The 12,093-nt window shown below is 54.4% G+C and overlaps 5 protein-coding genes across 5 annotated transcripts; 4 read left to right on the top strand and 1 right to left on the bottom strand.

Moving 5' to 3' along the window:
- Nucleotides 1-618: 618 nt before the first annotated feature.
- Nucleotides 619-2,579, bottom strand: AIM24 (Altered inheritance of mitochondria protein 24, mitochondrial; the record flags this gene model as incomplete). Its single annotated transcript, XM_062913336.1, has 3 exons — nucleotides 1,734-2,579; nucleotides 1,549-1,667; nucleotides 619-1,488 (listed from the first exon to the last, which is right to left on the bottom strand). Exons 1-3 carry the CDS (start codon nucleotides 1,915-1,917, stop codon nucleotides 619-621), a joined length of 1,173 nt encoding a protein of 390 aa, XP_062764623.1. The 5' UTR covers nucleotides 1,918-2,579.
- Nucleotides 2,391-4,635, top strand: QC763_507370 (uncharacterized protein; the record flags this gene model as incomplete). The annotated part of the gene is made up of 2 exons (XM_062913335.1): nucleotides 2,391-2,601; nucleotides 2,660-4,635. 2 exons carry the CDS (start codon nucleotides 2,391-2,393, stop codon nucleotides 4,633-4,635), a joined length of 2,187 nt encoding a protein of 728 aa, XP_062764624.1.
- An 824-nt stretch (nucleotides 4,636-5,459) lies between these two features.
- ATM1 (Iron-sulfur clusters transporter atm1, mitochondrial) lies at nucleotides 5,460-7,592 on the top strand (the record flags this gene model as incomplete). Its single annotated transcript, XM_062913334.1, has 1 exon — nucleotides 5,460-7,592. One exon carries the CDS (start codon nucleotides 5,460-5,462, stop codon nucleotides 7,590-7,592), a length of 2,133 nt encoding a protein of 710 aa, XP_062764625.1.
- Nucleotides 7,593-7,980: 388 nt separating this feature from the next.
- QC763_507350 (uncharacterized protein) lies at nucleotides 7,981-9,000 on the top strand (the record flags this gene model as incomplete). The annotated part of the gene is given in 2 exon segments (XM_062913333.1): nucleotides 7,981-8,042; nucleotides 8,058-9,000. 2 exon segments carry the CDS (start codon nucleotides 7,981-7,983, stop codon nucleotides 8,998-9,000), a joined length of 1,005 nt encoding a protein of 334 aa, XP_062764626.1.
- A 2,193-nt stretch (nucleotides 9,001-11,193) lies between these two features.
- QC763_507340 (uncharacterized protein) lies at nucleotides 11,194-11,883 on the top strand (the record flags this gene model as incomplete). Its single annotated transcript, XM_062913332.1, has 2 exons — nucleotides 11,194-11,516; nucleotides 11,576-11,883. The coding sequence occupies exons 1-2, from the start codon at nucleotides 11,207-11,209 to the stop codon at nucleotides 11,881-11,883; spliced, it is 618 nt and encodes a 205-aa protein (XP_062764627.1). The 5' UTR covers nucleotides 11,194-11,206.
- Between the last annotated feature and the right edge of the window lie 210 nt (nucleotides 11,884-12,093).

Consider the following 12,093-nt stretch of genomic DNA (forward strand, 5'->3'; position numbering starts at 1 on the left):
CAAAAGAGATAAAAGATATTGACCATTGTCTTGGCCGTAAGGAACGTCATGAGTAGAAAAAGAAAGAGCTGTTGGTCAAAAAGAGTGACGAGTCAGCCTCGCAGCTGCGCTGAAACAAACCACCACACACCCATCCGCCGCGCCGCACTGGAGCTGAAGATGCAGATGCAGCCAGCCGCAAGCAAGTGAGATCTGGGGCGTCGGGAATCGAGTCTGGAGTCAGATTTGGCGGGCTGTGTTGTCTCCACACACACACGCACCTTCTCTCCCCAAATCGTCGCAACTCAAGTGGCCATTTCCCGAGGCGACGGCGCCGGTGTAGAATGCGTGATAAAAATACGTCGGTGACGAAAGAGTAAAAGAATGACTGAGCGAAGGTGTAGAATACTCGGTGTGGAAAGGAAAGTGTTGACTAAAGTGCTGGTCTACAACGGTGTGGAGAGAGAGAGGCCTTGGCACGGAGCATCCCGAGGTTCGCTCAACGTCATTAAACACAAGTGCTGCCTTAACCCAACATCAGGACATGAACATGTGCATTTTTCACGGCGTTTTTATCCGTGTGTAACATCATAAAAGTACAATTTTTTTGCCCCGCCAAGGGTATCCACCCTACTACCATCACCTCACAAACTCATTCAGAGACTTTACGTCTTCAAAGCTGACCTTGCCATCCCCCTTCACGTTGGCAATGTGAATCTTGGTCGGTTGATCCTCCGCCTTCTTGTCCTGAATCCTGGGGTGAGTGGTCAGCTCAACAGCCTCTGGTACCACGCCCGCCTTGGCATCTGCAATCTCATTGACGTCGTCCTTGGTCAAGACATCCCTAACCCGAACACCGCGGCTGGACATGAGGATGGTTCTCGGCCCTTGAAAGTGGAGGAATAGCCTGTCACCCCATATCGTCCTTCTGGTGGCCGTTCTCAGGTTAAACAGGAAACTGGCAAGTCCTTTGTAGATCGAGGTATCGCGCATAGCGTTCCAGAATCTGGCCACTCGGTCGGGCATGAACCTCTGGGAGGCGGCTTTTATCGAACTCGGGACGGCGGGAATTTGGAAGCTTAAGGTGGTGCTCTTGAGACGGAAGGGCCGTGGGGGGTTCTTGTTGATGGTATAAGCGACCACGTGTGATGGGTGTAAAACAATCTCCTCCCCTTCCTTGAGAACCATATCATAGACCTGTCCTGGCGCCGAGAGAGCCGCCAACCCTCGGCCAGTGATGTATGTGTTGCCCCAGTGTGCCAGCGACAAGCCTTGCTGGATGCGGGGCGATAATCTCAACGTGTGACCTGTCCAAGCAAGAAGCGCATTCCTTTGCGCAACCATCCAGTCGGTTGTGCCATCGAGACGGAGAATAGAGAAGGTTGTGTTGGCGGACTTGGTGGCTATTAAGGCGGTAACTGGGCTCGTGGAGGTTATGCGCTGGTAGAGGAACGGGATGCCAAGAAAGGCTCGGCTCATGGGGGAGAGAATCGAGAGGGCGGAGTGTACCTGGGAAACAAACGATCAGTTCCCATAACCAACATGAAGCTAGATTTGAAGGAGTCATACATTTTCAACCTTGCCGCCTACTGACACCAAGATACCTCGTCTTGTGTAGAGCCGCTGGGATGCCGAGAGGGAAACCGACAGCAGGGAATGTGGAGCGCCAATAACCTCGAATTGGGCATCTTGAAGCTGTCAGCAATACAATCCCATCCCCACACTAGGTAGGTGTCCAGGTTGCAGCAGCCTACCCGTCTGAGCAGCGCGGCCTGCGTCAAAGGCATCGGGGCCTGGCCGGTTGGTGGGGGATGCGCTAATCTGAACTGTTCGACATTGCCAGCAAACAAAGCTTGGCCTCGAGGAGAGGGTTGTGGTGGTTGGTCGTGTTAGCCTTGTTGTTTGAGATAGCCTGAGAAGAGGCGCTTGACCGCGCATTGTGGCCTTGAAACCACAGCGAGTGGCTCGTCGTCGTTGTTATTCCTGCGGATGTCGAGACTTGGGGATGCGGAAAATGCAGGTCCCGGTAAATTCCATGGAACCAAGCTTGGGATGACACAAACCCGTTCGAGCACTGGACTTGGCACCGGCATCTTCAAAAGCACAGGCCACCTGCCAGCTCCCAAAGACAGCGCTCTCCACAGCGGACACCCGCCAGGGTTCAGTGGAGACAGCCTCTGTTGCCTTAGTGATTAACCCTCAAATTTGACGTGGCTGGCGCTAAAAACACCGGATCCACTCGCTTCAGTCGGAGCACGGGCACCAATTTGTTGGAGGCATTGACGGGAAATGCCCACCTGAGCACACTTGCATTCGTTGCAGCCTCACCGCCTCCCATCAACAAATCGGCGTCTGCTTTCCTCGCCTTCACGCCGTATGCCTTGATCCGACAATTCGAAGCCCTCCACGAAATGTCGGTTCGCGTTGTCGCCAGAATACGCCCTCTTCTCGAAAAAGAGCTGGACAAGGACGTCATTGTCACGGCCGACAGAGCCCAGGATGGCAAGCCCTTGACCATCGTCAAGATCCCGAGCCCCAAGAACGAGGCCGAAGAGTTCTCGTTCGCCTTCAACAGTGTCTACGACCAGGCCACCACCCAGGAGGAATTGTTCACCGCTGAAGGCATGTCCACCCGCTGGACATCGACGCGTTTCCGGAACCGAGACTAACCGTAGAACAGTGGCGCCGCACTTGAAGGCGTTGTTCCAGGGCTATGATGTGACAATCTTTGCCTATGGAGTGACGGGTACGGGCAAGACGCACACGATGCGTGGTGGGCTTAAGCTGGCCGAGCGTGGTGTCATCCCCCGGCTCTTGAGTAACGTCTTCCGTAGAGGCAAGAAACTGGCCAAGGACAGCAACGGGGAGACAACGGTGGATGTGGCCTTGTCCTACTACGAAATCTACAATGACAAGGTGTTTGACTTGTTAGAGCCACCGGAGAAGCGGACCCCTTCTGGTCTTCCACTGCGCGAGAAGGACGGCAAGACAATGGTGGTGGGTTTGTCGGAGCGAACGTGCGAGGATCTCAAGGATTTTGAGAAGCTGTACATTGAAGCCAACAACAACCGAGTGACGGCTGCCACCAAACTCAATGCCCACAGCAGCAGAAGCCACGCCATCTTGCGGGTCAAGGTGACACAAACGACGGGAGACATGGTCCGGGAGAGCACGGCTTCTGCCATTGACCTGGCCGGCTCGGAAGATAACCGGCGGACGGACAATGGCAAGGAAAGGCTTATTGAGTCGGCCGCCATCAACAAGTCGCTTTTCGTGCTGAGTCAGTGCATCGATGCTATCTCGCGTGGCGACAAGCGCATTCCATATCGGGAGTCCAAGATGACACGGATCTTGTCGCTCGGCCAGAACAACGGCATCACCATCATGATTCTCAATTTGGCCCCCATTCGCAGCTACCACCTCGACACGATCAGCAGCTTAAACGTTAGTTCCCGGGCCAAGCGCATCGAGGTTCGCGAAATTGAGAATGAGGTTGTGTTCAAGCAGCTACCGCGGAGCACTGTTGGGTTGGGTGGCCCCAATGTCATTCGTCAGCCTCTTCGGCCATTGGCGAATGCACACAATGTTGCCACGGGTGCTGTCCTCGCGGCGAAAGCTGCTGAGAAGGCTGCCGAGAAAGCCGACAAGCCGGCCAAGGCTTTTATGGTTTATACTGACAAGAAGCCTGCCGCTGCCCCAGCACGGCCCGTGCCTGCTGTAGCTAACACCTCCTCCAAGCTCCAGCCTCCAATGGTGATCACCAAACGGATTTCGGATGTCACGGATTCGGCGCTCAGGCCATCAAAGCTCGCCCGCCCTACCCAAATCGGTCATCCCCGCCCAGCAGTAGCTGCGCCGGCTAAGGAACAGCAACTATCTATCTCGGCAGCGCAGATCGAAGCCATGGTGGAGAAGAAGGTGGCCGAGATTCTTGCCTCCCGCGCTGCCGAACTCACTCCCCCCGCGACGACCCCTGAGCCTGCCGCACAACCCAAAGAAGAGATCAGCGAAGACGTGAAACGGCGGTTGGAAGCCTTGGAGAAGCGTATCGAGAAGGAATCATCCCGAGAGGACGGGCGGTCGGAAGGTCTCCGCTTGTTGCTGCAGGCACGCCAAGCGAAGGAGAGAGGCGAAGAGGAGGAAACGCTGCGGCTGTACGAGAGCGCATTGCCGTACTTCCCCGGACAGACAAAACTGTTGGCGAAGATTGAAAAGCTGAAGATCAAATTGGGAAAGATGGCGCCAGAGGAGCGGACAACACCCAGGAAGACCAAGAAAATTCTGGTGCTGAAAGATGAGGACGGAGAATATGATGGGACAGAGGCCGATGTCGAGGATGATGTTCCTCTCCGTCAGCGTAAGACGTCTAAGAAGAAGGTGTCCAAGGCATCAGATGGAGAAGATAGCACGGGGCCAGCTTCGCCCAGGACACAGCAGCTGCTGGATATTGTCAACTCCAGAGATTTGGCGCTTATCAAGGGCCTGCATGGGTTTGGGGCCAAGAAAGCGCAGGATCTGGTTGATGTCCTCAATCTTAAGGGGGATGGCACCGACGAGGTCAACAGGATTGCGTCATTGTCGCAGCTGAAAATGCTGCCCGGCATTGGCACCCGGACTGTGGAGAGGGCCTATGAAGGGCTCACTCTGGAGGTGTAAAAGTTTTCGTTTTATTTTTCGTCTTTGGGTATTGTCTGTTTAGCATGGCCTGGAGTTTTGAGATTCATTACCGGAAGGGAGTTCAGGCTCACATTGAACCATAGCATATTGTTTTTAATGTTTTTTTTCCGGAGCATGTCACACTCTTTGTTTGGGTATTCAGTTGGGTCGGGTGTTAGCTTTGCGTATGCCAGATACCACTGCTGTTTTGACTTTTGCAATAAAAGCTAGATGTTACTCTTTTTCTGGAGCACAACTGATACTCACAGTCACCCCCGCATGCCTCGGTCACTCCTCATCAAACCGGTGGTTACTCACTCACGAGCTCCGCAATATGTTGTCACTTCGGGGATTTGGTCCGGGATACTGCCAAGCAAGCCACAGCTCAGCTCCGGATGTGGCTGGTGCTTCTCCGGGTTTCTCGGCATTGCGAGGCGGGAGCTCGCCATTGCATCATTGAATGCCCCACCACCCTCAACCCGCTGTCTGTAAAGGTGGGTGGATGGATAACATCTCCGAGTTTCGCACCGCGGCCCGGATGATTTCTGGCGACATTTCTTTTTCCATACTCTATTCCTACAGCGACAAACATAGCCACCATGGCGCCCTGAATAGCGTCTCTCGACAAGCTCCGAGAGTCCATTGTGCCGTCATTGGCACCTGAACATCTTTTCCAACCACCTCCGCGCGATTTGTGCGCCGACGACCTGTTCACTGGCACACCCATCCCTGACGACGCGCACATTGCGCGGGAGAACGCGAATACAAAAGTCGAGTAGGCTTCCGGTCGAACGAGGGTCTCGCGCCCCCTCTCCTCCAGCGCCATGGCTCCCCAGGCGCGAATCATGATGTCCTCCACGACAACCTTCCACCGGGCAGCTCTCTCGCCTCCCTTCTCCCTCCTCCTCCGCACTCGAACCAGAACAACCACACCATGGAACAACACCCACCGATTATCTGCCCTCTCCCCGTCCTCGCCCCTTCGAGCCGTCTTCCACACCAGCTTACCCCGACTATGGGGCCCTCGCGGTCCACCAACACCAGAACCCACACAGACACAGACACCCACAAAAGGAGGACCAAAGGGGGCAAAACCACAATTTGACCCCCTCGCGGCGATAGACAAGTCAGCTCAGGAGCAACGCAAAGCTGATTGGGCGATTATGAAGGAAATGTCGCGGTACATTTGGCCAAAGGACAGCTTCGGCGACAAGATGAGGGTCATGATCGCGGTTGGGTTGTTGGTCGGTGCCAAGGTGCTTAACGTACAGGTGCCCTTCTTCTTCAAGGAAATCGTCGACTCTCTCAACATGGACTTTGGGACCACTGGCGGGACTGTCACGGCTGCGGCTGGGGCTATGATTCTAGCGTACGGCGGCGCGAGGATAGGAGCTGTCGTCTCGCAAGAGTTGCGAAATGCGGTTTTCTCCTCGGTGGCTCAAAAGGCGATCAGACGGGTGGCCACCAAGACGTTTGGCCATCTGCTCAATCTGGACTTGAGTTTCCACTTGTCCAAGCAGACGGGTGGTTTGACGAGGGCGATTGATAGGGGTACCAAGGGTATCAGCTTCCTGCTGACGAGCATGGTCTTTCACATTGTGCCTACCGCGCTCGAGATCACCATGGTTTGTGGCATCCTCACTTATCAATTCGGGTGGGAGTTTGCTGCCATCACGGCTTGCACCATGGCGACGTATACCGCTTTTACCATCTGGACTACGGCATGGAGGACAAAGTTTAGGAGGCAGGCAAACGCGGCAGACAACCGCGCTTCGACGGTCGCGGTGGACAGTCTGATCAACTACGAGGCGGTCAAGTACTTTAACAATGAAAAGTACGAGATTGGGCGCTATGACCGGGCCCTGCAGCAGTACGAGAAGAGCAGCATTAAAGTGGCGACTTCTCTGGCGTTTCTGAACTCTGGACAAAACATCATCTTCTCTTCGGCGCTGACGATCATGATGTGGCTGGGTGCCAAGGGGATCGTGGCGGGTACGCTGTCAGTGGGTGATCTGGTCCTCATCAACCAGTTGGTGTTTCAGCTGTCGGTCCCTCTCAACTTTTTGGGATCTGTCTACCGCGAGCTGAGGCAGTCACTTCTAGACATGGAGACTCTGTTTAATCTGCAAAAGGTCAACGTCAGCATCAAGGAGAAGGAGGGCGCCAAGGCGTTGGCTCTCCCCAAAGGCGGCGAGATCAAGTTTGAGGATGTCAACTTTGGATACTACGAGGACCGGCCGATTCTCCGGAATTTGAGCCTCACCATCCCCGCGGGCAAGAAGGTTGCTGTGGTCGGACCGTCTGGGTGTGGCAAGTCGACGCTGCTCAGGTTGCTGTTCCGCAGCTACGACGCCCAGAGCGGGAGGATCTTGATTGACGACCAGGATATCAAGGATGTTACGCTCGAATCTTTAAGGAAAAGCATTGGTGTCGTGCCGCAGGATACACCGCTGTTCAACGACACTGTCGAGTTGAATATTCGGTATGGGAACATGGACGCCCCGGCGGAGGACGTCTTTGCCGCGGCGCAGAGGGCGCACATTCACGACAAGATTGAGTCTTGGCCCCACGGGTACCAAACCAAGGTTGGCGAAAGGGGGTTGATGATCTCTGGTGGTGAGAAGCAGCGGTTGGCGGTTTCGCGGTTGATTCTGAAGGACCCGCCGCTCTTGTTCTTTGATGAGGCGACGAGCGCGTTGGACACGCACACGGAGCAGGCGTTGATGAGCAACATTAATGAGATTTTGCGGGGCAAGGAAAGGACGAGCGTTTTTGTTGCTCACAGGTTGAGGACGATATATGATGCTGATTTGATTATTGTGCTGAAGGAGGGAAGCTTGGTGGAGCAGGGGACGCACAAGGAGCTGCTGGAGAAGGGGGGGTTGTATAGCGAGCTGTGGAGTGCGCAGGAGAGATGGGGGGAGGAGGAGGAGATCAACGCTGAGAAGAAAGAGTAGATGCGTTTGGACATGGTGTATACGGTAATTGTATGTACATCTGTACACCACCTTTTCAACATGAAGTAGTAAAACTGATTCATACCTTTAATTTGGTGCTTATGGCCATGGCATACACAACCTGAAGGGCCAAGCGCGAGTCGGTTCAAATCGGCCTATTACCTCGGCCGGGAATTATGGCGAGCACGGCATGACGTCTTCCACTCGGCCACCACCACCCCGAGCCAGCACATGGCACCCCGCACTGTCAACTCCGATGCCGTCGGATGCAAGAGCGGGAACCCATATTTAGTCGTCCACGGTATCGGTATATGCCTACTTGATTCCCATCTACCTTAACCTCGTCTACTGGACTCCAGCCGACATCACCACCTGCTAAACCTTCACCATGTCCCCCCGCGTCCCCCCCAAAGGTGTCTACGTCCCCTCCCCGACCTTCTTCCTCCCCCGGGGCTCCTCCTCTTCCTCCTCCTCCTCCTCCCCCGAAAGCACCCACGGCCAACTACCCGTCGACATCCCCTCCCAAACATCCCACTCCATCTTCCTCGCCCGGTCCGGCATCACAGGTCTGGTGCTGCTAGGCTCGACAGGCGAGGCGATCCACCTCTCCCGCACCGAGCGCGCCTCCCTCGTCTCCGGCGTCCGCAAAGGTCTCGACGAAGCCGGGTATCCCAACTACCCCATCATGGCCGGCGTCTTGACCAACGGCATCGACGAGACCCTTCAATGGCTCGACGACTACGCCTCCGCCGGTGCAGGTTGGGGTTTGGTGCTCGTGCCGGGGTATTTCGGCGCTGCTGCTACCACGCAGGAGGGGATAGTGGAGTATTTCAGGGAGGTTGCGAAGCGGTCGAGGATACCGGTGCTGGTGTACAACTACCCTGGGGTGACGAACGGGGTGGTGGTGCAGCCCGAGACGTACACCAAACTCGCGGGGTTGGAGAATGTGGTTGGGGTTAAGATGAGTCATGGGAACGTGTCGATTCATTTGCAGGTCGGGCTTGACCCGGGGATTGATCATGAGGAGTTTAGGGTGTATAGCGGGTTTGGGCAGCAGTTGGGGCCGGTGGTGTTGTTTGGGGGGGCCGGGGTGATTGATGGGTTGGCGGGGTTTTATCCGAGGACGGTGGTGAGGTTGATGGGGTTGGTGGAGGGGGGGGAGCTGACGGGGGAGAGGAGGAAGGAGGTTCAGAGGTTGCAGTATGTGGTTAGTAAGGCGGAGGAGTTTATTGTGAGGTATGGAATTTTTGGGATTAAAGAGGCGGTGTTTAGGGTTACAGGGTTGGGGACGCTGGAGAAGGGGAGACCGCCGCTGCTGGGGGGGCTGGCAGAGGGGGAGTGGGAGAGGGGGAGGAAGTTGTTTTTGGAGGATATTGAGAGCGTTGAGGAGGAGTTGAAGGGGACGTGAGCAAGTAATACCTTATTTGGTCAGGCACAAGTTGTGACATACTGATGGAGCGTGAAGAATCACTCCAAACATCGGGACTACATACACTTCTAAGCTGGACGGGCATACCAAACTCATATCCGATAAAACATGTAAAGAATTCAAGGCTACTGTGAAGTGTTCGCTGCGTTCCATCAATACAAACTCTTCCCCCCTTCTGTTTTTTTTTTTTTTTTTTTTTAAATGAGTTTCTTCCCTTTTTTCATTCTCCTTCTCCTTCTGCTCAGGGCGCGAGTACCTAGCTTACACTACACCTGGCAAACACTACCAAGCTTCGAGCCACAGGAGACTCTCCACAGTATCCACCAGCCCATCTACCCTCCATCCACGTTCAACCTAATCCAGCTGCCCTTGGCTAAATACTGTAGCCTTGCCCATTCCAAAGTCCGGGTCACAGTACCCGTGTATTCGCGCCGAGAAGGTTGCCCCCATGAGCGTGTGTAGAGTCCACACTTCTTGATTACCTCCCATAAAGAACTCCAAGAACTCCTGCTCTCTGTTAATCGAAGCCGCAGCCTGTCCATCCAGGGATGGCGCATTGACTACCCAGCGCCCACAGCCATCGAGCCAGCTAACATCAGTGTCAACGTCGATTACCCAACAGCATAAACATGTCCTGTGGGTCTATGGCCCCTCCCAACACTGCACCGTCCTTCTTGCCGTTGGCCCAAAGCGCGTTGGTAATCTTCAAGTCAGCGGGATTAGAATCTTGCCAGTCATCACAGACCACACAGTTCTTTTGCTTCGCCAAGTACTCGCCGACAAATAGACGATAGGCAAAGGGCCTATAGAGTCCTTGTCGGGTACCCCAGACTTTTGGACTCAAAGTCTGCCCCCACTTCACTTCGGGTTCGCAGTCGTTCGGGTACTCGGATTGGACATCAATGTCCCCAAGAGTGAGCGAGATCGTGATCGTCTTCAGGTTAGTGTTGGACGATGGGAGCAGGCGATCGGAAAGATGGCGGCCGAAGGTGGGCGGATCCCTATACCTCCCAGTCAATGAGTATAAATCCTCTTCTCCTCCTCCTGGCTTCCCCAGTTCCGTGAAGCGGTGGAGGTGGATGTGAAGATGTTGAATCAACCGCGGAGGGAGGACGCATCCACCAGGCAGACGGGACGATTTTGGGACCTCTTCTTCCTCTTGTGAAAATACACTGTCAAAACTGCAAGAAAGTGTGCTGGCTCAATAAATCGTGTCATCTCCTTGAATGACAGGACGACGGATCCATTCGAACACCGGTAACCTCTAGTCCAGCTCAGCGTGTACTTGGCCCACCATCTCGTAGTTCTGGCTCAACACATCTGTTTCGGGGTTGAAGTAGGCGACTGCTTCCAGTCGCCTGCCCACAAGATCGTGTCGAAAGGACAGTCGATAGTACAACTTCATCGCTCGTTCGTGGGCTCCCCTACACACATGAAAAAGAGGCTTGGGAGAGCTGACGTTCCAATCGATTTTGGGTTCGTAGCTGTTTCCTAACCAGTCCGGCATCCTGGACAACAATTCTCCCAGGCCTTGTCGACTGGTCCATCGAAAGAAGGGATGATCGGGATGGAAACGGGGCCTCTGGCGGTTTGGAAATTTCTTGTCCACAAGATTGACCTCGACCAAACGAGAGTTTGATTCCAAGTCAAGTAGAAACTCATCCCATATCTTATCTTGAAGTTCAACTGGAAGCGACCTAAACCGGTGCAATATGGTCGGGGTGGTCTCGACGACCATTTTGGTCTTGATGGTTGCAATTGTCTGCTGAGTACGGATATCGCGGTCAAACTGAAAATGATGCAAATGCCAACTAGCAATGGATATTTGACTTGGTAGTGGGAAGAAAGGTGGAAGAGAGCACACTCAGCACAGAGTGCGTTTGTGTGGGCCACCCGCAGGTCGCTCCGTTGCTCCTGCAGCTCTTTGCTGTCGTTGATTTCTTCCACAATCCAGTTAGCAGCGGGAGTATAAGCTCGTACTTACCTGTTCCTTTTACAGTGGGCAAAGCCACTGCCTGCCTTCTGCCACCCGATTCAATGTTCAAGCAAGTCCTTGTGTAGACTCTCTATGAGCTAATAAGGCGGGGCGACTGTTCTTCCGGCTCGGCCAATCTCATCAAGGCCTGTTGACTCATATCGACCACATTCTGGACTTCTTTTCAAGAAACCAACCTTCACTTCCATCATGCCTTCCAAAACAGCCATTCTAGTCGTTGACATCCAAAACTCCCTGGCGACAAATCCATGCACCAAAATACCTCATGCGGCCCGGGTTTGTGAGGCGGGAACCAGCATTCTTCAAGTAGCTCGGCAGATTCGAGACACCCGAGTACGGGAACATAGTCTTCCTCCGGGCTTCATCACCGTATTTGTGCAGCACCAAGAGTCGCCAGAAGAGGGGCTGTTGGTCTTTGGAACAGACCCTTGGGGTTTGGTCTTCAAGCCACGACAAGGTTTGGAGAATGGAGAGGACTTTGTTGTCGCAAAATCAGTCCGTACGTCTCTTGAATTCCGCTGTCCTTGAGCCAGCGCTAAGTTCTTGCTTGTGACGTAGGCACTTCTTTTTCCAACCCGGTGCTTGAGCAGATACTCAGAGAGCACGGCGTGGAAGAGTTGGTCATCTTCGGCATCCAGAGCGAATGCTGCGTCGAGGCCACCTGCCATGGCGCCATCGATGCTGGCTTTGCCATCACACTGCTTTCAGGGGCACACTCGACGTATCCCGAACCCGAGGCCAGACCAGAAGAGATTGAGGCACAGGTAGAGGCCCGTGTGCGGGCAAGGGGAGCGACAGTGGTCAGGTGGGAGGATGCAGTCGAGGTATGGGAGAAGAAGGGCCAGGTCCTCGGACCATATCAGTAAGGATTGAGTGATAGCTAGCCGCTCACAGACTCATCATACCTAGGTACCTCAGATACTGACTCAACAAACACCTCAGCTATGACTTCAAGATAGAGCATTGCGCTCCGACCTCTAGCTAGGCAGGCATGCCATTGCTTAGCTACCTACCTTCTTTGGAGGCCTACTATCGCTATGCAGTGCCACGATCGAATGTAACGTGGGGTGTTGCCT

Source organism: Podospora pseudopauciseta, assembly GCF_035222475.1.
Source record: "Podospora pseudopauciseta strain CBS 411.78 chromosome 5 map unlocalized CBS411.78m_5, whole genome shotgun sequence".
In the NCBI taxonomy this organism is placed as follows: domain Eukaryota; kingdom Fungi; phylum Ascomycota; class Sordariomycetes; order Sordariales; family Podosporaceae; genus Podospora; species Podospora pseudopauciseta.